The sequence below is a fragment of the Mobula birostris genome, chromosome X, assembly GCF_030028105.1.
Source record: "Mobula birostris isolate sMobBir1 chromosome X, sMobBir1.hap1, whole genome shotgun sequence".
NCBI classification, from domain to species: Eukaryota; Metazoa; Chordata; class Chondrichthyes; order Myliobatiformes; family Myliobatidae; genus Mobula; species Mobula birostris.
Window position 1 is genome coordinate 13,057,433 of NC_092402.1, and position 23,305 is coordinate 13,080,737.

At 46.7% G+C, this 23,305-nt stretch overlaps 1 protein-coding gene across 4 annotated transcripts in view; it reads left to right on the top strand.

The window, feature by feature from the left end:
• The window catches only part of socs7 (suppressor of cytokine signaling 7), a 154,878-nt gene that overhangs the window by 68,563 nt on the left and 63,010 nt on the right, over positions 1–23,305 (top strand). For all 4 annotated transcript variants that reach the window (XM_072249580.1, XM_072249582.1, XM_072249581.1 and 1 more), the window contains exons 4-6: positions 9,649–9,774; positions 11,040–11,155; positions 13,496–13,664. In XM_072249580.1, coding sequence (XP_072105681.1) covers positions 9,649–9,774; positions 11,040–11,155; positions 13,496–13,664 — 411 coding nt within the window. The remainder of the gene's footprint in view (positions 1–9,648; positions 9,775–11,039; positions 11,156–13,495; positions 13,665–23,305) is intronic.

Consider the following 23,305-nt stretch of genomic DNA (forward strand, 5'->3'; position numbering starts at 1 on the left):
CAGACTTGATGGGCCAAATGGCCTAATTCTGCTCCTATAGCTTGTGGTCTTGTGTGCTGAGGGCACACATTGTCACACATTTTGGTGCCAACAATGTTCAGCAAAACAAGCCCCTTTCATCCCTCCCTTGCATATTCAGTCACCCAACCCCAGGACAGGCTGCCTCTGAAGATGAGATGCAACAGATTTCTGTCCTCGGAGAATGTAATAGATCAGGTAGGTTGTCACAATTCAACAGCTTTATGCTGACTTTTTAACATGACCAATTTCTTAAAAATGCTTTTGCTCCAGGGATGGTTCTAAAATCGAATTTAATAAAACTCTTGCTTTGACGATGAAATTGGTTTCCACAAATCAGCTCCTTAGTGAGCCGGCACAATCAGAACAGGCACAGAGGCTGTTGCAAAAATACAACAGTGTTTGCTAATGTCCTCAAGAAAACGAGCCCAAGGCCATCTCTATGCAGGTTTTGTTGCCAGTACCACACCACACAGCTTTCTGCAAACTTGGTTAGGATAATAAATGTCAAGGTTCAATTGCTGCCCATCTCTGGAGGCAACCCCCACAAGTATTGGTACACATTCTAGTAACTGCACAGCATAGCTAGGGTGCCTAAGACTTTTGCACAATAATATATTTGCCAATCTCTTGTAAATCTAGCAGGAGCAAAGGATGTTGGGAATGGCAAGGGTGGAGTGCTGCAGGAGGGGTGTGGGACAGGTGGCAGAGGAAGAGTGCCAGGGGTGGGGTGGTGTAGACACTCCCCTGTACCACACTCCATTCTGAAATCTGACAACAGCGGGGAAGAAACTGTTCCTGAATCGTTGAGTGTGTGTCTTCAGGCTCCTGTACCTCCTCCCTGATGGCAGAGGGGAAGAAGCTGTTCCTGAATCACTGAGTGTGTGTCTTCAGGCTCCTGTACCTCCTCCCTGATGGCAGAGGGGAAGAAGCTGTTCCTGAATCGTTGAGTGTGTGCCTTCATGCTTCTGCATCTCCTCTCTGGTAGCAATGAGAAGAGAGCATGGCCTGGGTGATGGGGGTTCTTAGTGATGGATGCCACCTATTTGAGAGAGAGTGTCTCCCTGCTTGTCAGAGTTGTGCCAAGCATCTGTTGCATCCCTCTATGTGGACAGACATGCCTGTTTTATTCAGAAAGATGCTTATGCCGTGAAATTTGTTGTTATGCGGCAGCAGTACATTGCAATACATAATATGTGTCTATCTATATATATATATATGTGTATGTATGTATGTGTATATATATATATATATATATATATATATATATGTGTGTGTGTGTGTATGTATATATATAAAAAATCAGAATCAGGTTTATTAACACCAGCATGTGATGTGAAATTTGTTAACTTAGCAGCAGCAGTTCAATGCAATACATAATCTAGCAGAGAGGGAGAAAAATAATAAAATAATAAATCAATTTGTGTACATATATTGAATAGATTAAAAGTGCAGAAAAACAGAAATACCGTATATTAAAAACATTAATACTGTATATTAAATACCGAGCACCATCCTCTGCCGAGTGCTTCGACCTCGCCCTGGCCGCCGAGCAACAAGCAAAGCCGAGGACTTGGGGCTTTCCCTTCCGGAGATTCTGGATCACGCGGTAGCAGCGGCAGCGAAGAATGCATTTCAGAAGTTTCTCCAGATGTTCCTCCGTGCTCTCATGTCCGTCTCCATCAAATCAGGATTGTGCACAGTATCCTACTCGACAGATTACAGATATCGTTCACCGGAGTGGCCGCTGCGCACTGCATCGCGCCATCTTCTCCATATATATTAAAATGAGAATTAAAAAAAAAAAGTGAGGTGGTGTGGTGTTCATGGGTTCAGTGTCCATTCATTAATTAGATGGCAGAGGGGAAGAAACTGTTCCTGGATCATTGAGATATGCCTTTAGGCTTCTATACCTCCTTTCTGATGGTAGCAAAGGTCTAGCCACGTCCTGGATGATGGATGGAATTGTGTATATGCAGATTAAGATAGGTTATCTAGATGCTGATGCTTCATTACAGGTTACTGGTAGGAGTGCAATCCAATACTGGTCTGTTTGAGCATAGGGAGACAAGACTGCAGATACTGGGAGCTGGAGCCGCAAGCAATCTGCTGGAGGAACGCAGTGGGCCGAGCAATATCTGCAATCGAAAACGATTCAAAGTACATTTATTATCCAAGTATAAATGCAGTATACAACCCTAAGGTTAGGCTTCCTGCAGACAGCCACAAAACAAAGAAGCACCATGGAAAACATCAAACATCAAAGAGTTCTTAAAGCAGTCTAGGAATGTCCAGTTCAATTTAGCACCAAACACAAAATACTCACAACACGCTGGAGGAACGCAGCAGGTCGGGCAGCATCCGTGGAAATGATCAGTCAATGTTTCGGGCCGGAACCCTTCGTCAGGACTGTAGGGGGAAGGGGCAGAGGCCCTATAAAGAAGGTGGGGGGAGGGTGGGAAGGAGAAGGCTGGTAGGTTCCAGGTGAAAAACCAGTAAGGGGAAAGATAAAGGGGTGGAGGAGGGGAGGCAGGGAGGGGATAGACAGGAAAGGTGAAGAAGGAATAGGGGAAAACACAATGGGTAGTAGAAGGAGGTGGAACCATGAGGGAGGTGATAGGCAGCTGGGGGAGGGGGCAGAGTGACATAGGGATAGAAGAAGGGAGGGGGAGGGAATTAACGGAAGCTGGAGAATTCTACGTTCATACCAAGGGGCTGGAGACTACCTAGACAGTATATGAGGTGTTGCTCCTCCAACCTGAGTTTGGCCTCATCATGGCAGTAGAGGAAGCCATGTATGGAATATCTGAATGGGACTGGGAGGCAGAGTTGAAGTGGGTGGCAACTGGGAGATCCTGTCTGTTGTGGCGGACGGAGCGGAGGTGCTCGGCGAAGCGGTCCCCCAATCTGCATCGGGTTTCACCTGAAAAGAGGAGAAATTTAGCACTGTTGTTTGGCTGCAGAGACAGTCCACCCCAGTAAAAAAAAATTGCACAAAGCAGCAACTTTTTAAAAAAGTAACCAGGAGGATGCAGGGTTTCAACCCAAAACATCAGCTCATCCTTCCTGTTTCCCCAGCAGATTTTGTTCTGCATCTGGTTGAGTATGTCTCAATTCAAGACAGGATAGAGCAACTGATTCTCAGAATGGAATTTAATACCAAGGACGTAGGTTGTGAAATTTGTTTTGTGGCAGGGGTACAGTGCAATATATTAAAAATTACTATAAGTTACGAGAAATATAAAGAAATAATAAATCATCATTATGTGCCATGTTGTATGACAGAGGCCTCGGACCCACTGACTCCTCGGTTAATGGTCAGGGTCCATGGCATTAAAAACGTTGGGAACACCTGATGTAGGTAGGAGTGCCTGACGCCACCTCTGGTAGAGATGTGTCTCCATCCCACCGCCCAGTAAATAAATAAGTAGTGTAAATTGCAAAATAGTGAGCTGCTGTCCAGAAATACAATGGCAGAGGGTGAGAAACTGTTCCTAAAGCTTTGAATGTGTGTCTTCAGGCTCGTGTACCACCTCCCTCAAGGTCGCAATGAGAAGTGGGCACGTCCTGGGTGATGAGGGTCTTTAATGACGGATGCTGCCTCCTTCAAAATGCGATTCTCAAGAAGTCCTCTGATGGGAAGCCCAGTGCCTGTGATGGACCTGGCTGAATTTACAACCCTATGTAGCATTTTCTGATCCTGGGCAGTGCTTCCCCCCCACCCCCCCACCCCACATACCAGACAGTGATGCAAACAGTCAGAATGCTCTCCACTATAGAAATGTGTTGGTCTTTGGTGACATACTTAATCTCCTCATTCTCCTAATGAACTATAGCGACTCATGTGCCTTCTTTGTGATTGCATCATCATGTTGGGCCCAGAATAGATCTCTGGAGATGTTGACCCCCGGGATTCTTGCTCAGGGAGCTGTAGATACAGAGAATGAAGGAACAGTTCCTTTTGATGGGATACATGAATCAGAGGAGAGAGATCTGAAGCGTTATTATTTCACAGCAGGATCTGCTGGAAGAATGGGTTCAGTGGGGCTGGGTCTTCCTCTTGGGGTTCTCATTCAGTTTAAGTTCAAAGTAAATTTATTATCAAAGTGCCAATATGTTACCATGTACTACCCAGAGATTCATTTTCTCGTGGGCTTTTACAGGACAAAGAAATGTAATTTACAAAAAGCTATACATAAAGACTGACAAACAACCAATGTGCAAAACAGATAAACTGCAAATAACAAAAACTGAGTACATGGGTTGTAAAGTCCTTGAAAGTGAGTCTGGGTTGTGGAGTCAGTTCAGTGTTGAGGTGAGTGAAGTTATCCATGCCTGATACTTGAGGGGTAAACTGTACCTGGTAGTGTGGGACCTGAGGCTCCGGTACCCCTACCTGATTGCAGCAGTGAGAAGAGAGCATGGCTTGGACAGTGGGCTCCGTGATGGATGCTGCTTTCTTGTCTCCGCGCTCCTTCTAGATGTGCTCAATGGTAGGGTGGGCTTTGCCAGTGACAGACCGGGCTGTATCCACCAACTCTCTGTAGTCTTTTCTGTTCCTGGGCATTGGTGTTTCCGTATCAGACTCTGATGCTACCAGTTCGAATACTCTCCACTGCACATCTATAGAAAATTGTAAATATTTTTTGGTGACTTCAAATCTATGCAAGTATCTGAGAAAGTAAGAGGTGATGACATGCCTTCTTCGTTTCTCGGTCTTCCGTCTTCCTCTCCAACAATGTATTCCACATACAGTGCAATCATTATGACATCATCATTACGTGCTGTATCATACGACGTGGGCATTCGTGGTCTTTCCATGACCATGCTTGTTCTTGGCAAATTTTTCTACAGAAGTGTGCAACTCTCGCTTCGGCTAGCGACTTAATATAGGGGTGATAGCCCCCAGCCCAGCCAAACTTAAGAAATCCCGTTTGGGTGGATGCTGCGTGATGTGTCCCCTGTTACAAATCAGTACTCCGAAATAACAAACAGTACACAATATGTGATTAAACGATTGAGGTTTATAATTCTGAATTTGACTATATGGTTAGTACGGAAAACAAAAAAGAAAAAGGGCCCATTCTTATGAACAAGTCTATTGTGCAAGGTTGGAGCTCACTGATGAGGCCGTTCGTCCACCATCGACCTCCTCCGATCGTCACTGACCTTCAGACCCTCGCTCCAGGTCTACTCCGTCTGGCGGTCTACCAGCTCTCTCCATTCACATCTTCTCCCCTCATCTCTCCCCGGCCAAAAAACCCCACAACTTCCCAGCTCCCAGACGCACAAGAAAGGCCAACATCCCACTCATTGGCTAGCATGCCCTGTTATCTCTAGTCATAACCCAAACATTGCTGCTACAGAGAAACCATTACCTCAGCAATGGAACATTACAGAGAAGCCATTACATTAGCAGTGAAACCTTACAGCGTGTTACAAGTGTTTTGCCATTGCTGCCTTCTGGGCAGTGTCTTCACAGTGCCTCCCCACCACCCATTATCGATACTCTTCAGATTGTCTTCTTGGTGTCGGTGGTGACATAACCAGGATTTGTGATCTGCACCGGCTGCTCATACGACCATCTACCACCTGCTCCCTTAGCTTCACGTGACCCTGGTCGGGAGGCTAAGTGGGTGCTGCAGGCTAGCAGAGGGAAGGAGCGCCTCACACCTCCTTTGGTAGAGACGTAGCTCCACCCTGCCATCCAACAGTGTAATAGCTGAATAAGAAGGTAGAGGTTGAGGACTGTGAAGAATTCACAGGAAGTATTTCATTGTATGAAGAGTGACTACTGTCCTGCTTAAACATGAGATTGCCTCCTGGTCTGACCAAGGCCAGTCCAACCTCAGTCTGACTGACAAACACTGCAGATTCTAAAGTGACCTCCGTTGGTAGAGTTCGACCGTGGATGCTGCGTCCTAACTGTCTATGTTGTAGGTACAGTGCTGTCTGTGGCTGACAAGACTATGTCAGTACGCAAGCTAAGGCAGTAAGGTATGGAGAGCAAGCTGTTCTCACGTAGCAGGCTCCTCCCCTTTCCGCACAAAGGAACAACAGAAACCGATACAGTTTGCCATCAGCGGAGTTGCCAATCAGCATTGAATTCAATGTAGGCTTGCCCTGGGGACTCCAGCTCTGGATTTTTTCCTCTGGGTTTACTCCCAAAGCCTTTCCCAAGAGTGGGTACAGCCGCAAGGCAGCCGAGGTTTGAGATCAGTTTTGCTTCTCATAGATGAGCTGCCAACCACAGCTGATGAGCCCCATCAGCCTGGGAGAGCAGTCTGAAATTAAAAAGGAAAACTGCTGAAAACACTAGCTCATCAGAACCTGATAAAGGATCTTTGACCTGAAATGTTAACTTTCTCTTTCAGCAGATGCTGACTGGCATGTTCTGTCTTTATTCCAGTCCTTCTCTCTACAAGTCACACTTGTTGTCTTGCCCATTCAGTTCATGGAAATGCACACCAGCCTGATGTTGTCTGATCTTGTTGGGCTCAGGTAGGGTAATGAAGCGCCAGGGAAATCGAGTGCTGTTGAGCTGGGAACCCTGAGTTTATTTGAGCATTGGTGCTAGTTGTGGCAGCTTGCTATGTTTTCAATTTCAAGTTTATTGTCATGTATATGGCCACATTCAAACTGGTGTGATGTAAACTGTTTTAAGGGTCAGACTTTACATTTTTGTTCACTTCTACCACTTGCTGGGTGTTGATTACAACATACTCATGTTCGAGAGGATTCTGAACTTGGTCCCGGCTGAGATTGACCAGCAAAGTCACTGTCCTCTGACACTCACTGCTAGTCTGAACAACATATATACACTGTGCAAATTTTCAATGACAAAGTGCTCCTCACATGACAAATTCTTGTTGCAAAGATCATCCATTACCCCTTTCAATCCCCACCTTCATCTGAAATCAATCCTTTCTTGCTGCTGCATACATCTCAATTTATTTTAAGTGAATATCTGTGACTTAGTCTCAATTACTCCACTGTGGCAAGTTGGAGATTCCCACCACTCTCGGCATCAGGAAGTTTCTTCTGAATTTACTTTTGGGTTTATTACTTCCAATGTCTTCCCCAAGTTCAAGTTCAGTTTATTGCCATTCAGCCATACACATGTATACAGCCAAACGAAACAACCTTCCTCCACACCAAGGTGCACAACACAGTATATATAACGCACACGCAACACATAAAGTAATAAATTCACAAATAAGGTGCATTTACAACAAGTTTAAAAAGTAAACAGTATAAAGCCACTGGTGCTTCATACGTGATCAGACCTGGGAGGTGGCAGCGAGTTCAGCTGTCTCATGGTCTGGGGGAGGAAACAGTTTCCCAACCTAAAAGCTCTTGTTTTAATGCTATGGTACCTCCTTTCTGATTGGGGAAGTGGGGGAGACGTTCAAAGGGATTGTTGGACAGTTGAGAGGGATCATGATAAATGTCTCTGGGTGGAAATGAGACCCTGATGACCTCAGTATTCTTTGCAGGGACTTGCGGTCAGATGCCTTGGAATTTCTGTAACAGATGATGATGCAGCTGGTCAGGGCACTCTCAATGGTGCTCCTGTAAGCATTGGTTAAAATGAAAGTGAGGGGAGCCTCACTCGCCTTCATCTCCTCAGGAAGTGGGGATGCTGTTGTGCTTCCTTAACCAAAGAGGTGGTGTTGAGGGGACCAGGTGAGATTGTCCATTATGTGAACTCCGATACGGTGTTTCTAGCTCTCTCCACAGAGGAGCCATGTACTGTATGTGCAGGGGGGAGCGGTCAGCCTGCACCTCCCTAAAGTCTGCAATCGTCTCTTTGGTCTTCTCAGTCAGAATAGTGTCCGCACATCAAAAGTTGCATCATTGCTTTGAGGAAATCCTGACATTATTAAAGCCTGTCCTTTACCAAGAGTTCATTGCAACTGGAAGACACACCCTTTGTATGTATAAGAACATTCTGATATTGGTTGTGAATATTGTGGGCTAACTTTGACTGCAGACAATCATGTGGAACAAGTAATTTTGGCTTGGCCTTCCTTGCCCCTTCTCCCACTCCTGTAAGACACACTCCCCATTTTATTATCCTAAATTGGTCCAGCGGAGCTGTGACCCAGATTCATTGGTGAACTAGTATGTGTACTCCTGCATTCTCCGATTCTGAGCAACTCATAGCTGGAGAATTCACTGCATTTAAAAATAAATCCTCTGCTCTCTAAATGTTTGGTTTGCCCTGCTGTTTTCTTACCTACCAAAACATCCTGCAGGTATGGAAAGCAGCATATTGTGGTGACATATTGTGCATAAATTTATTTTGATTTTGACCCAGTGCAAGGCATCTGGGATCTGCGCTGCAGGCATGAATTTAAAAGATTAGCTTTATTTGTCACGTGTATTGAAATATTGAAACATACAGTGAAATGTGTCGGTGGCGTTAGTGACTAACACATTCTGAAGACGTACTGGGGGCAGTCCGCAAGTATCGCCGTGCTTCGGCGCCTTAACCTGCTCACAATTTACCTGGACGTCTTTGGAATGTGGGAGGAAATCAGAGCACCCAGAGGAAACCCACGAGGTCATGGGGAACATAGAAACTCCTTAAGGACAGTGGCGGGAATCAAACCCTGATTGCTGATACTGTAGAGCATTGTGCTAACCAGAACGTTACCATGCTACCAATTGACACGTATAGTGAGTAACCTACACTCCCTAGTGTTCTTTTTTTTAAACCGCTGCTGTAGGATGTGTCTCTACCAAAGAAGGTGTAAGCCACTCCTTCCCTCTGCTAGCCTGCAGGTCACCCTTGGGCAAGGCATAGCACCTGCTTAGCCCCTCACCACTCCACCCCCCCAGTCAGGGTCACATGAAGCCATGGGAGCAGGTGGTGGGTGGCTGTATGAGCTGCTGGTGTATATCACAAGTCCTGGTGATGCCACCACTGACACCAGGCATTAGAAGAATATTGATAATGGCGGGGGAAGGTCACAAGTCTTGTAAAGTCACTGCCCAGAAGGCGGCAATGGCAAACCAGTTGTGTAGAAAAATTTGCCAAGAACAATCATAGTCATGGAAAGACCAGGATCAGATGACACAGCACATGATGTTGTTGGGGGGGGTGTTTGTGGTCATTATTTAGTGCTCTGGGGGAAGGGAGGAGAGTTGGAGGGTGGGGCTTGATCGTAGGTGTTTGTAATTTCCCAGAATCAAGTTTAATGATCTCTGACATGGGTTGTGAAATGTTATTTTGCGGCGGCAGCAGCACAGTACCGGACATAAAAATAATAAATACTACGAGAAAGGTATAATGCGGTAGTGTTCATGGACCATTCAGAAACCTGATAGCAGAGGGGAAGAAGCTATTAAGTGTGGGTCTCAACATAAGAGATCTCATCATAAAAGAAAGGGCATTTTAACCTGAGTACAATAAATACTGGATTATCTGACGCTTACTGGATTTGATTGAAGGTACACCATTAACTAGAAGCTGGTGCGGACATCAGTTATGTGCCCGTTTAAGATGCCAGTTAGGCAAACTTCTACTACTGTGACCGGAAGCCACGGTGCTGGTGGTTGGTTCCCCTCTGGTCCGTACTCAGGATTTGCATTTCTAATCCAAAGCCTGCTTGTGTTGTTTTTCAGATGATATTGGTGGGCCTCAGCCTCCGTCGTACCCAGTCAGCCCGGCTACCGCCAGCTTACAGTCATTACCTTTGCCACCTCCGCCTCCGCCTCACACATCCATCCAGCTCAATCTCATCTTGAGCGGTAAGAACGTTCTCTCGGCTTCCAGGCAAGCCGTTTAGTAAAGCTTTACTAGCTGACTTTATTTTTGACTTAAACACAAGAGGTTTTGCAGATGCTGGAATATCTACATTCCTCTAGCATCTTGTGCATGCTACTCATTGTTTTTGACTTTTGGTATTTGGTGTCAAGATCCTTCTGGTAAACAACTTACTCTGCCGGCACTGCTGATTTTGAATTTGATTTTGTACCAAGTTTTTTTTGATTCCTGCTGTCATAAGACATAGGAGCAGAATTAGACCATTCAGCCCATCGCGTCTGCTCCGCCATTCCATCATCGCTGATTTATTATCCCTCTCAACCCCATTTTGCTGCCTTCTCCCCATAACCTTTTATGCCCTGACTAATAAAGAACCTAGCAACCTCTGCTTTAAATATACCTAATGACTCTACAGCCGTCTGTGGCAATGAATTCCACAGATTCACTAACCACTGGCTTAAAAAATTCCTCTTATCTCTGTCTAAAGAGACATCCTTGTATTCCGAGGCTGTGCCCTCTGGTCCTAAACTCCTGCTCTGTAGGAAAAATCCTCTCTATCTATCAATATTTGATAGGTTTCAATGAGATTCCCCCCTTATTCTACTAAACTCCAGCAAGTACACGCCTCATACATTAACCCCTTTATCCCCGGAATCATTTTCATGAACCTCCTCTGGACCCTCTCTATTGCCAGTCAGGGTGTCTGCCTAATTGCGGAGGAAGGGGGGAGATGGAGAAGATAAAGGTTAGCTCTATTTATGAAATGTACATAGAGACGTACTGTGAAATGTGTTGTCTGCACCAGTGACCAACACAGTCCAGGGGTTGCGCTGGGGTGCAGCCCGCAGGTATCACACGTGCTCCCAGCACCAATGTAGTATGCCTACAACTTGCTGACACTAATTGGTACTTTTTTTGGAATGTGGGAGGAAACTGGAGCATCCGGAGAGAACCCACAGGGAGAACGTTCAAACAGCGGCGGGAATTAAACTCCGATCACTGCCGATGTAAAGTGTTGTGCTAACCACCGTGCTACTCTGTTAGATCATTAGCTGTAGAGTTTAGAACCACTTCAGTAGGCACATCTCTGCAATGACCCACAAACACATTCTGCAGCTGCCATCTCTCTTGAAGCTGCTCTAAAGATTGTCTCTTTCCCCTGACCCTAGGGTGCGATTAATGCGTTCCCCTCTTAACTGGTGCATCTACTGCCTCAGGCCCTAATTAGGATATTGTTTCTCTTGCCCAGACACTTCACAGAGGAACTCGCCCCAGACTGGACCGATGTCTCTGCAACCTCAGCACTGCCCGTTGACGAGGAGAGACTCCAGCAGCTTTGCTGCCAGCTTACGGGAACTTGAGAAGGTACGAGACTTCGGGTGCAGATTCTCACTGGCGGTAGAAAACTCAGGGGAGAAGAAAGAAAACAGCTGCAGTCAGTTGGTCACAGTCTTTGCTCCAAGTCAAAAGATTCATTATCACTGACATAGGACATGAAATTTGTTTTGTGGCTGCAGTACCGTGCAAAGACAAAGATCGAAATTACAGTACATGGGCGAGTGGTTGTCCATCGTGTGTCCGACAATGACAGGAAACCTGTACAGGAGAGTTGTTAAAGTGGAAAAGCTGCTGCACTGGGGCAGTTCCACTCTCTCAACCTCAGACGTCTGGGTCCAGTGGTACGAACAAGCGTCGCAAACCGGGCTCTTCCTTGGTTGCAGTGGATGACCACGACATCTAATGTGCCTCGTCGTGCCCTTCGCTCTCTGCGGAGCGTTACAGAACCACCTTCCTGGCCGTAGGATCTCACTGTGGATCTCATCCGCCCCGTCTGCTAGGACAAGCATGTCCCTGTCTCACTGAGGTGTGAGGCCCACTGGCTACCCTCACCTGGTTTAGCCCGCCTGTCGAAGCGGTGTACCGGGGTGTGGCTGCTGTCACAATCAAACAGCTACTTGGAGCCACAGGTGAGTGTTGAGCGTCCGGTGGGGAGCTGCCCCGGAATGGATATGACAGGCCTCTTCACCAGAGGTGCTACCCTGTCCAACCCACTAAATTACAAATAGTGCAAAATTAAATAGTATAATGAGGTAGTGTTAATAGACCTTTCAGAAATCTGATGGCAGGGGCAGGAAGCTATTGCTGAATCGTTGAGTGTGTGCCTTCAGGCTCCTGTACCTCTTCCCTGACGGTAGCAATGAGAAGAGGGCATGTCCCAGATGCTGAGGGCCCTTAATGATTGATTCTTCCTTCCTGAGGCACCACCTCTTGAAAATGCCCTCGACACTGGACAAAGTTGTGCCTGTGATGGAGCTGGCTAAGTGTAAACCCTCAGCAATTTTTTTTTTCTGATCCCGTGCATTGGTGCCTCCATACCAGACGGTGATGCAGCTAGTCAGAATGTTCTCCATAGTACATCAGTAGAAATTTGCTCGAGTGTTTGACATACAATGTGTAAAGCAGACCAGGTGTAGCCTTTGCACTGCAGCCAGTTTTGCGATGCAAGGCAAATTTCAATCTTTTGTTTTTGAATACAGTACTGTGCAAAAATCGTTTTATATATAGCTAAGGTTCCGTAAGATTTTTAGCACAATACTGTAGTAATTTTACGTATTGCACTGTACTGCTGCCACAAAATAGAAACAAATTTCATGACATATGTGAGTGATGATAAACCTGATTCTGATACGGGTCTGTATTGTGGACTGAGAGTGGGAAGGGGGCGGGGGGTAAGGAGAGGGGAATCATGGTTGAGGAAAAGGGGAAGGGAGAGGGGAGGGAGAGGGAAGCACCAGAGGGACATTCTGTAATGATCAATAAACCAATTGTTTGGAATCAAATGACTTTGCCTGGTGTCTCAGTGCTGAATGTGTCTGCACCTGCGCCAAACCCAACCCCTGGCACTCCTTCTCACCCACCTGTCCCACACCCCTCCCGCGGCACTCCACCCTCGCCATTCCCAACATCCCTTGCTCCTGCCAGGTTTGCAAACTCGCTTTCATCTATTTATTTAAGACTTTTGTACAGTACTGTATGTACAGAGCCACTTGAGTTGGTGTGACTCTAAAAGCCAATAATATTTAATGTTAATAGCTATTGACTATTGAGGGGTCTACAATCCATCTCAAGCCCCTCCCCCACAAGCTGAGCAAATAATAGTTTCAATAACACTAAAGCAGTCTTTTTGGTTGATTGGAGAGTTGGGGTTTATGGCGATTGGGTGGAAAGTGGAGGTGAGGCCAAAATCAGATTGGCCACAACCTCTCTGGCAGAATAGGCTTGAGACTGTCTGGCTTCCAGCCCTATTTCTGGCTTCCTTGATCCGAGCCAGCATTACCCATGGAGTACTGAGGGACTTTTGCACTTCCCCAATGACGTGATTGGCCCTCCTCGATAGATGAATGTAATCAGAGGTCTGTATTTCCAAGAAGAGGAAGGAGAGTTCTCCTGAGTCTCCAGGTCAATAGTTGCCTTCAAGCAAGATGATCTGGTTATTGCATTTGGTGGGAGTTTGCTCTTTGCCATTTCATTGTAGTATTCCTTGCACTGCAGTATACATCAGAGCAACTGATTGGTGAAGCCTCTTGGGGATGAGCGGCTCTGTGGAATGCTAGCTGTGTTTGTGGGTGTGTGTGTGTGTGTGTGTGTCTGTCTGTCTGTCTCTGTATGCACATGCCCTGGCCAATGATCTGCTGCCTCCCACAGTGCGGCTGGTATTGGGGCCCGATGAACTGGGACGATGCAGAAATGAAGTTGAAAGGAAAACCAGATGGTTCATTCCTGGTGAGGGACAGTTCCGACCCCCGCTACATCCTCAGCCTCAGCTTCCGCTCCCAGGGGATCACCCACCACACCAGGATGGAGCACTATCGAGGTGAGGACGTTGGAGGGCCTGTCACATGGTCCGGGGAAGCAGAGACGTGGGGGGGAGGGTGGTGCTTCAAGTTGGGAAGTTACTGTTCCTTGCTTCAGGGGGGCATTTATTTTTTAACCTGAGGTGTCGTTGCAGACTAACTGGACTCTGAAGGCTTGGCACTTGTTCCTCAACCGCTCTTTATTTACTTGTGTACAAGGAGAACAGCATGGCCCCTGTCTCCACACTGAACAAAGTTTCTCATTTCTGCATACCTCGACACTGTTTTATCCCCCCTTGTTCAATCCCTTCCTACCTACGTTCGTGACACTTCTCACGCCCTGAAACTTTTCGATGATTTTAAGTTCCCTGGCCCCCACCGCTTTATTTTCACCATGGATGTCCAGTCCCTATAAACTTCCATCCCCCGTCAGGAAGGTCTCAAAGCTCTCCACTTCTTTTTGGATTCCAGACCTAATCAGTTCCCCTCTACCACCACTCTGCTCTGTCTAGCGGAATTAGTCCTTACTCTTAATAATTTCTCCTTTGGCTCCTCCCACTTCCTCCAAACTAAAGGTGTAGCTATGGGCACCCGTATGGGTCCTAGCTATGCCTGCCTTTTTGTTGGCTTTGTGGAACAATCTATGTTCCAAACCTATTCTGGTATCTGTCCCCCACTTTTCCTTCGCTACATCGACGACTGCATTGGCGCTGCTTCCTGCACGCATGCAGAACTCGTTGACTTTATTAACTTTGCCTCCAACTTTCACCCTGCCCTCAAGTTTACCTGGTCCATTTCCGACACCTCCCTCCCCTTTCTAGATCTTTCTGTCTCTATCTCTGGAGACAGCTTATCTACTGATGTCTACTATAAGCCTACTGACTCTCACAGCTATCTAGACTATTCCACTTCTCACCTTGTCTCTTGCAAAAATGCCATCCCCTTCTCGCAATTCCTCCGTCTCCGCCGCATCTGCTCTCAGGATGAGGCTTTTCATTCCAGGACGAAGGAGATGTCCTTTTTTAAAGAAAGGGGCTTCCCTTCCTCCACCATCAACTCTGCTCTCAAACGCATCTCCCCCATTTCACGCACATCTGCTCTCACTCCCTTGTCCATTCGTCCCCCCCATCCCTCCCCACCGATCTCCCTCCTGGCACTTATCCTTGTAAGCGGAACAAGTGCTACACATGCCCTTACACTTCCTCCCTCACCACCATTCAGGGCCCCAGACAGTCCTTCCAGGTGAGGCGACACTTCACCTGTGAGTCGGCTGGGGTGATATACTGTGTCCGGTGCTCCCGATGTGGCCTTCTATATATTGACGAGACCCGACGCAGACTGGGAGATCGTTTCGCTGAACACCTACGCTCTGTCCGTCAGAGAAAGCAGGATCTCCCAGTGGCCACACATTTTAATTCCACGTCCCATTCCCATTCTGATATGTCTATCTACGGCCCCCTCTACTGTAAAGATGAAGCCACACTCAGGTTGGAGGAACAACACCTTATATTCCGTCTGGGTAGCCTCCAACCTGATGGCATGAACATTGACTTCTCAAACTTCCGCTAATGCCCCACCTTCCCCTCGTACTCCATCTGTTATTTATTTATTTATTTATTTATATACACACATTCTTTTTCTCTCTCTCCTTTTTCTCCCTCTGTTCCTCTCACTATACCTCTTGTCCATCCTTTGGGTTTTCTCCCCCTCCCCCTTGTCTTTCTCCCTGGGCCTCCTGTCCCATGATCCTCTCATATCCCTTTTGCCAATCACCTGTCCAGCTCTTGGCTCCATCCCTCCCCCTCCTGTCTTCTCCTATCATTATGGATCTCTCCCTCCCCCTCCCACTTTCAAATCGCTTAGCAACACACATAAAAGTTGCTGGTGAACGCAGCAGGCCAGGCAGCATCTCTAGGAAGAGGTGCAGTCGACATTTCAGGCTGAGACCCTTTGTCAGGACTAACTGAAGGAAGAGTTAGTAAGAGATTGGAAAGTGTCGCCTCACCTGGAAGGACAGCCTGGGGCCCTGAATGGTAGTGAGGGAGGAAGTGTAAGGGCATGTGTAGCACTTGTTCCGCTTACAGGGATAAGTGGCAGGAGGGAGATCAGTGGGGAGGGATGGGGGGGGGAACGAATGGACAAGGGAGTCGCGTAGGGAGCGATCCCTGCAGAAAGCAAGGGGGCGGGGAAGGGAAAGATGTGCTTAGTGGTGGGATCCCATTGGAGGTGGCGGAAGTTACGGAGAATTATATGTTGGACCCGGAGGCTGGTGGGGTGGTAGGTGAGGACCAGGGGAACCCTATTCCTAGTGGGGTGGCAAGAGGATGGAGTGAGAGCAGATGTGCATGAAATGGGGGAGATGCGTTTGAGAGCAGAGTTGATGGTGGAGGAAGGGAAGCCCCTTTCTTTAAAAAAGGAAGACATCTCCCTCGTCCTAGAATGAAAAGCCTCATCCTGAGAGCAGATGCGGCGGAGACGGAGGAATTGCGAGAAGGGAATGGCATTTTTGCAAGAGACAGGGTGAGAAGAGGAATAGTCCAGATAGCTGTGAGAGTCAGTAGGCTTGTAGAAGACATCAGTAGATAAGCTGTCTCCAGAGGTAGAGACAGAAAGATCTGGAAGGGGGAGGGAGGTGTGGATCCCACCACTAAGCATATCTTTCCCTCCAACCCCCCCCCCCCCACTTTCCGCAGGGATCGCTCCCTACGCGACTCCCTTGTCCATTCGTCCCCCTCCCCACCGATTTCCCTTCTGGCACTTATCCTTGTATTTAAATTCATATCTCTTACTAGCTCTTCTTTCAGTTGGTCCTGACGAAGGGTCTCGGCCCAAAACGTCGACTGTACCTCTTCCTAGAGATGCTGCCTGGCCTGCTGCATTCACCAGCAACTTTTATGTGTGTTGGCTGAACAAGGAAATGCCATTTTTATACAGAAATTGATGCGGATATTGACCAGTTGGTAACCTTGTGGATGTTCAAATTGCTTATTTGCATAATCAATCACCAATCACTAGTACTAGTATTAATAGCCAATTGAATCTCCACGTTAAAGGCCAATAATAATTATTAAAGTAACTGACCAATCTAAGCACTCTTGGGCAGTATAATGGCACATCTGATTATTTGAAGAATAGAATGGCTCTTCCAGTGACTGGTAGATTTTCATTCTCTACCAATAATTAAAGGCAGATTTCCAAGCCGATATCACATTGATATTTATGGTAACTTGCTGTGAATCTGAATTGGGTTTATTCTCACTGATGTATTTCGTGAAATTTGTTGTCTTGTGGCAGCAGTACATTGCAATGTCTGGGTGATGGGGGCCCTTAATGATGGATGCCGCTTTTCTGAGGCATTGCCTGTTGGCGATGTCCTCGATGCTGGGGAGGCCAGTGCCCATGATGAAGCTGGCAGAGTTTGCAACTTTCTGCAGCTTTTTCTGATCCTGTTAAGTAGCCCCTCCGTACCAGATGGTGATGCAACCAGTTAGAATGCTCTCTATGGTACATGTGTAGGAACTTGTTATTCTTTATCAAATCTCCTCAAGCTCCTAATGAAATTTAACCGCTGGTAAATGCCCAGCATATCGGGTGTCTATTGACCATTCAGAAATTTGGTGGTGGGGGGAAGGGGAAGAAGTTGTTCCTAAGATGTGGAGTGTGGGTCCAGCCTGTTGCATCTCAAGTGTTTGAGTGCTGCTCACGTTTAGTTATTTGAAGCATCCTGAGTGCTGTCATTACTTTCAAGTTCTTCGGTTCTATAAGCCTTGTCAAAGGCGTGCTTGTTGGCGAGGGTCATTTGTGGCTTCCACCTCTAAATGCAGATGGATTTTTCACGTCTACTGCAGCGTGGCAGCCGTGCTGGGTGTGTGTGGAGGCTGTGGTGTGTAGGTGACAGGGTAGCAGATGGTACTGACAGTCTTTGTACTCTGGTGTTGTGATTGATAAGACGCTATTACCGGGATTGTTTTTCGCAGTGGGAAGCAATCTGTGCTCTCTCTATTCCATCACAATGTTATTTATGCTTTCGGGAAAGGTCTGCACTCAGTGCCTGTCACCAGTTGCCATGGGAAAGCGATGATGGTCTATCTCCTTCATGAGCACTGGTACTGTGCTGCCTCACTATAATTGGGTGGTTATTTGATAGCTGTCATGTTGCTGTGGGGACTTGGGGTTGTGTGTAACCAGACCAGGCAGGAACAGGAGGTTCCCTGGCCTGAAGTGACTGTTGAGGAATCTGTCAAAGAGCACTACAGCACAGAAACAGGCCCTTCAGCCCATCTGCCCCATGGCAAAATATTATTCTGCCTTGTCCCCTCAACCTGCACCCGGGCCATAACCCTCCCACTCGTACCTATCCAAACTTCTCTTAAACGTTGAAATTGAACCTGCATTCACCACTTGCACAGGCAGCTCATTCCACAGTCTCACTGCCTCTGACTGAAGAAGCTCCCTCTTGTGTTTCCCTTAAACTTTTCACCTTTCACCCTTGACTCGTTCATGCCATCATTGACTTCTCAAACTTCCGCTAATGCCCCACCTCCCCCTCGTACCCCATCCGTTATTTATTTTTATACACACGTTCTTTCTCTCACTCTCCTTTTTCTCCCTCTGTCCCTCTGACTATACCCCTTGCCCATCCTCTGTGTTCCCCCCCTCCGCCTTGTCTTTCTCCCTAGGCCTCCTGTCCCATGATGCTCTCATATCCCCTTTGCCAATCACCTGTCCAGCTCTTGGCTCCATCTCTCCCCCTCCTGTCTTCTCCTATCATTTCGGATCTCCCCCTCCCCCTCCCACTTTCAAATCTCTTACTAGTTCTTCTTTCAGTTAGTCCTGACGAAGGGTCTCAGCCCGAAACGTCGACTGTACCTCTTCCTAGAGATGCTGCCTGGCCTGCTGCATTCACCAGCAACTTTGATGTGTGTTGCTTAAATTTCCAGCATCTTCAGATTTCCTCGTGTTTGCATTTACAAGGATGTCGCCTGGATTGGGGAGCATGCCTTATGAGAATAGGTTGAGTGAACTCGGCCTTTTCTCCTTGGAGCAACGGAGGATGAGAGGTGACCTGATAGAGGTGTACAAGATAATGAGAGGCATTGATCGTGTGGATAGTCAGAGGCTTTTTCCCAGGGCTGAAATAGCTAGCACGATAGGGCATAGTTTTAAGGTGCTTGGGACTAGGTACAGAGGAGATGTCGGGCTAAGTTTTTTTATGCAGAGAGTGGTGAGTGCGTGGAATAGGCTGTCTGCGATGGTGGTGGAGTCAGAAACGATAAGGTCTTTTAAGAGACTCCTGGATGGCTACATGGAGCTTAGAAAAATAGAGGTCTATGGGTAACCCTAGGTAGTTCTAAGGTAAGGACATGTTCAGTATGGCTTTGTGGGCCGAAGGGCCTGTATTGTGCTGTAGGTTTTCTATGTTTCTATGTTTTGTAACTCCAGAACAACTATAATTAAAAGAAAAATATGGAGCCAGGAATACTTGTGTACGTTCTTAGTTTTACTTTCATTGAGATGCACACACATGATGTGGTGGTATGATGCCGTATGCCATTCACCTACTTTTACGTATAACACACAATGCATTATGTAAACAACAGAATGCTTAATCAAACAATATTATTAGAAAGATTACTGAAATATTAAATACACAATCTTACATAGCTATAAACTACAACTTAATATAGAATGCATCACAATTTGTATACGTGTTTGTGTTTATGTATATATACACACACACACAGCTCCGCGGCCTGCGCTGAACTGAACTGATCTGAACAGAATACTCATAGACTCCTGGTTTGATGTTTGAAATTCTATGTGTTGTTCACTCGCTTTTTGCTATTTGCACAATTTGCTTTCTTTTTTGTGCGTTTGGTGTTTGATTATGGTTTTCTAGGAATGGGTTCCATGGTGCTTCTTTGTTTTGTGGCTGCCTGCGGGAGGTTGAATCTCAGAGATGTATTCTGTATACTTTGAACTTTGCATTACATTCCCTTATCGCTGCATAGAAAAAAATGCGCACACGTTGACACAGAAGCCTTGAGTCTGGTTTGTGTTTAAAATGCTTCACCCAGCATTAGTTTAGGAGAGAGTTTTCCGTCGTTTCTGATCGTCAACCGCTAGTGTCCATTTTCAGTCCACAGGAGGGTATTCTCCTAACAGCAGCAGTGTGAGTGCAGAGATGGGCTCTGTTTCTTGGAGGACACAGTTACACGATCGAATTCAAGGGGACGACTAATCATGGAAATGCTGATGGATTGTCCCATTTACCCGTGGAGAAGGAAATACCTTAAACATGTACAAAAGAGATCACTCCTCTTGATGTATTCTCCCTAATGCAAATCAAAAGTCTCCCTATTATGACAGAGATGATCCAAAGGGAAACCAGAAAAGACCCTGCACTATCTCAGGTCTTTGTGGCCACCCAAACTGTGCAGCAGAAATTCCAATTCCCCCATTTTTACCAGTGCCAGGATGAACTTGCCCTGGACAGGAGTTGTCTTCTGTGGGGATTGAGAGTTGTTGTACCATCCAAGCTGAGAGCTAAAGTGTTGGAGGAGCGACATGCCGGTCACCTAGGTGTGGTCAAAATGAAAGTGTTGGTTTGAAGCTTTGTCTGTGGCCTGGTACAGATCAGCAGATCAAGCAGCTTGCCATGCATTGTTCAAATTGCCACCATGGCCTGCATTGCCCTGGCAGAGGATTCATGTGGATTTTGCCGGACCATTCATGGGCAAAAATTTCTTGACAGCTGTGGATGCAGCTACAAGGTGGCCAGAAACTGCAGCCTCGCGCACTGTTGATGTATTGAGAAGCCTCTTCACAAGGACTGGTGTTCCAGAACACTCAGTTAGTGACAATGGACCACAGTTTGTTGTGGAACAGTTCCAGTCATTCCTGAAAATGAATGGAATAAAACGTAGTGCAATTGCCCGGCGCAATCATCGCTCTTGTGATTCGACACAAATGACACATTTCACTTTATGTTTCAATGTATATGTGTAAATAAAGCTAATCTTTAATCTTTCTCTCTTCCTGTTAAATCCCCTTCCGTTGTCTGAAACCAGTGCTTTCCAGTTCAGTGAAACAGACTGTGTGACAGTCTGCCCTTGCCCCCAGCTCTGACTCCTCAGTCTGCCCCCTCGGCCTGTGGTACCAACCCATCTGTCACTGCAAATGGTTTCTCCTTATTTACAATTAAATCTCAGTCAGCTCCATCACGGGCACCAGCCTTCCCAGCATCCAGGACATCTTCAAGGAGTGATGCCTCAAAAAGGCGGCGTCCATCATTAAGGATCCACATCACCCAGGGCATGGCCTCTTCTCACTGCTACCATCAGGAAGGAGGTACCGAAGCCTAAAGCCACACACTCCATGATTCAGGAACAGCTTCTTCCCCTCTGCCATCCGATTTCTGAATAGTCATTGATCCCATGAACACTACATCATTGCTTTTTTTTTCCCTCCCTTTTTGCACTACTTATCATATACATACATACTTTCTGTAAGTTACAGATTTTATTATGTTGCAGGGTGGAGATGTGTCTCTACCAAAGGAGGTGTAAGGTGTTCCTTCCCTCTGCGAACCTGCAAGTGGGCAAGGTGCAGCACCTGCTTAGCCTCCGCCTCCCGATCAGAGTCACGTGAGCCATGGGAGCAGGTGGTGGATGCAGATCACAAGTCCTGGTTATGTGACCACTGACGCCAGGCAGACAATCTCTGAAGAGTATTGATCATGGCTGGGGTCACCCGTCTTGTAAAGACACTGCCCAGAAGAAGGCAATGGCAAACCACTTCTGTTGAAAAACTTGCCAAGATCAATCATGGTCATAGAAAGACTATGATCGCCCACGTCATACAACACGGCACATAATGACGATGATGATTTATTGCAATGTACTGCTGTTGCAAAACAATAAACTTCACAACACAAGAGGCACTGCATATGCTGGAAATCTAGAGCAATACACACAATCTGCTGGGGGAACTCGGCAGCTCAGGCAGCATCTATGGATGGGAATGAACAGCCAACGTTTCGGCCCGAGACCCTCCATCAGGACTTTCGTGATATATGCTAGTGATATTAAACCTGATTCTGAGTCTGAGTCTGAGTTCTTTTTTTTTAAAGACTGTAGAAGTTGACAAAGTCTGTTCAATGACCAACGTTCCATGAACGCCCAGACCACCCACCTCACTTACTTTGGGCAGAGAACTGCACTCAGTTGCCTTGGGATTATCTATAAGGTCTCCTGAATTTGTGCAACTGGTGAAAAGGGGGAGAGGAACTTGGCCTTTGCAGTTCCTTGCTGCCCTTGACACTGATTTGGGAGGTGGTGATACAGAAGCCTTGGAGGAAGCTGTATTGCATCTTGGGTATACACACAGAATACTGGGGGAGCTCAGCAGGTTAGGCAGTGCCTATAGAGAAAATTATGAACATTTCAAGCCAAGGTCCTTCAAAGTTTAAAGTAAATTTATTATCAAAGTGAATTTATGTCACCCCTTACAACCCTAAGATTAATTTTCTTGTGGGCATTCACAGTAAATACAAAGAAACTCAATAGAATCAATGAAAGACTGCACATGACAAGACAGACAAACAACCAGTGTGCAAAAGACAATGTATGCAAAAACATAATAGTAATAACAGGTAAATAAGCAATAAATATTGAGAACTGCATCCTGACGAAGGATCACAGCTTGCAACGTCGACTATTTCCCAACCATAGATGCTGCCTGACCTGCTGAGTTCCTCCTGTATTTTGTGTGTGTTGCTCTGGGTTTCCAGTGTCTGCAGAATCTCTTGTCTGATTTGCATGTTGGATGCTGAACACAGTATATCTGCAGTACACTAGTGGTGGAGGTAGTGAATGTTCAGGATAGTGAGAAGAAACCCATTGCCCGGAGCCTGGGATTTGTGATTTTCTGCGAGTCCACGGGGTAGTTGTTTCTTAAGTTGTTATAGCCGGGGGATGTGGTGGGGATTAGGTCCCGCTGCCTATTAAACGCTCCCAGTGGTTTGCGTCTCAAATAGCCTCTGACAACCAAGTCCAGCTCCTGGCCTTCGCGTGTGGCCTAAACCTTGTAGAGCCATTTCTACTGATAGGAGAAAGGGCAAAGGTGGGTTACTGGTGCCTTAAAACCAGTCGCTTCGGCCAGATGGGGCTCATCAGCTGTGATTTGTAGCACACCCAGGAGAAGGAAAACTCTGATCTCAAGCCCCCGCTGCCTTGCGGCTACACCCACTCTTGGGAAAGGCTTCGGGAGTAAACCCCAAGGAAAAAATGTGGTGCTGGAGTCCCTAAAGCAGTCCTATGTTGAGTTCAATGCTGACTGGCAACTCCTAGTGCCCAACTGTATTGGTCTCTGCCATTCCTTTGGATTCATCAGCTGCGTAGAAAAGGGAGCCTTCTACATGGGCAGCATCTTCTCTCCATATCGTACTGCCCTGGCTTGCATATTGCATAGACAGCCAGGACACAATATACGTAGTCGACCCCAACCAATAGAGGTCCTCAATGCACTGGGCAAGCTGAAGCCCCAATGTCTTCATGTCCAAGTTCGCTAGAGGCCGAATGATATCTTGTGGTTAGAGGACTGTGTGTATGTATGTGGATGGGAGGGAGAAATGGAACTTGTTGCTGTTGTTGTGTTCTGC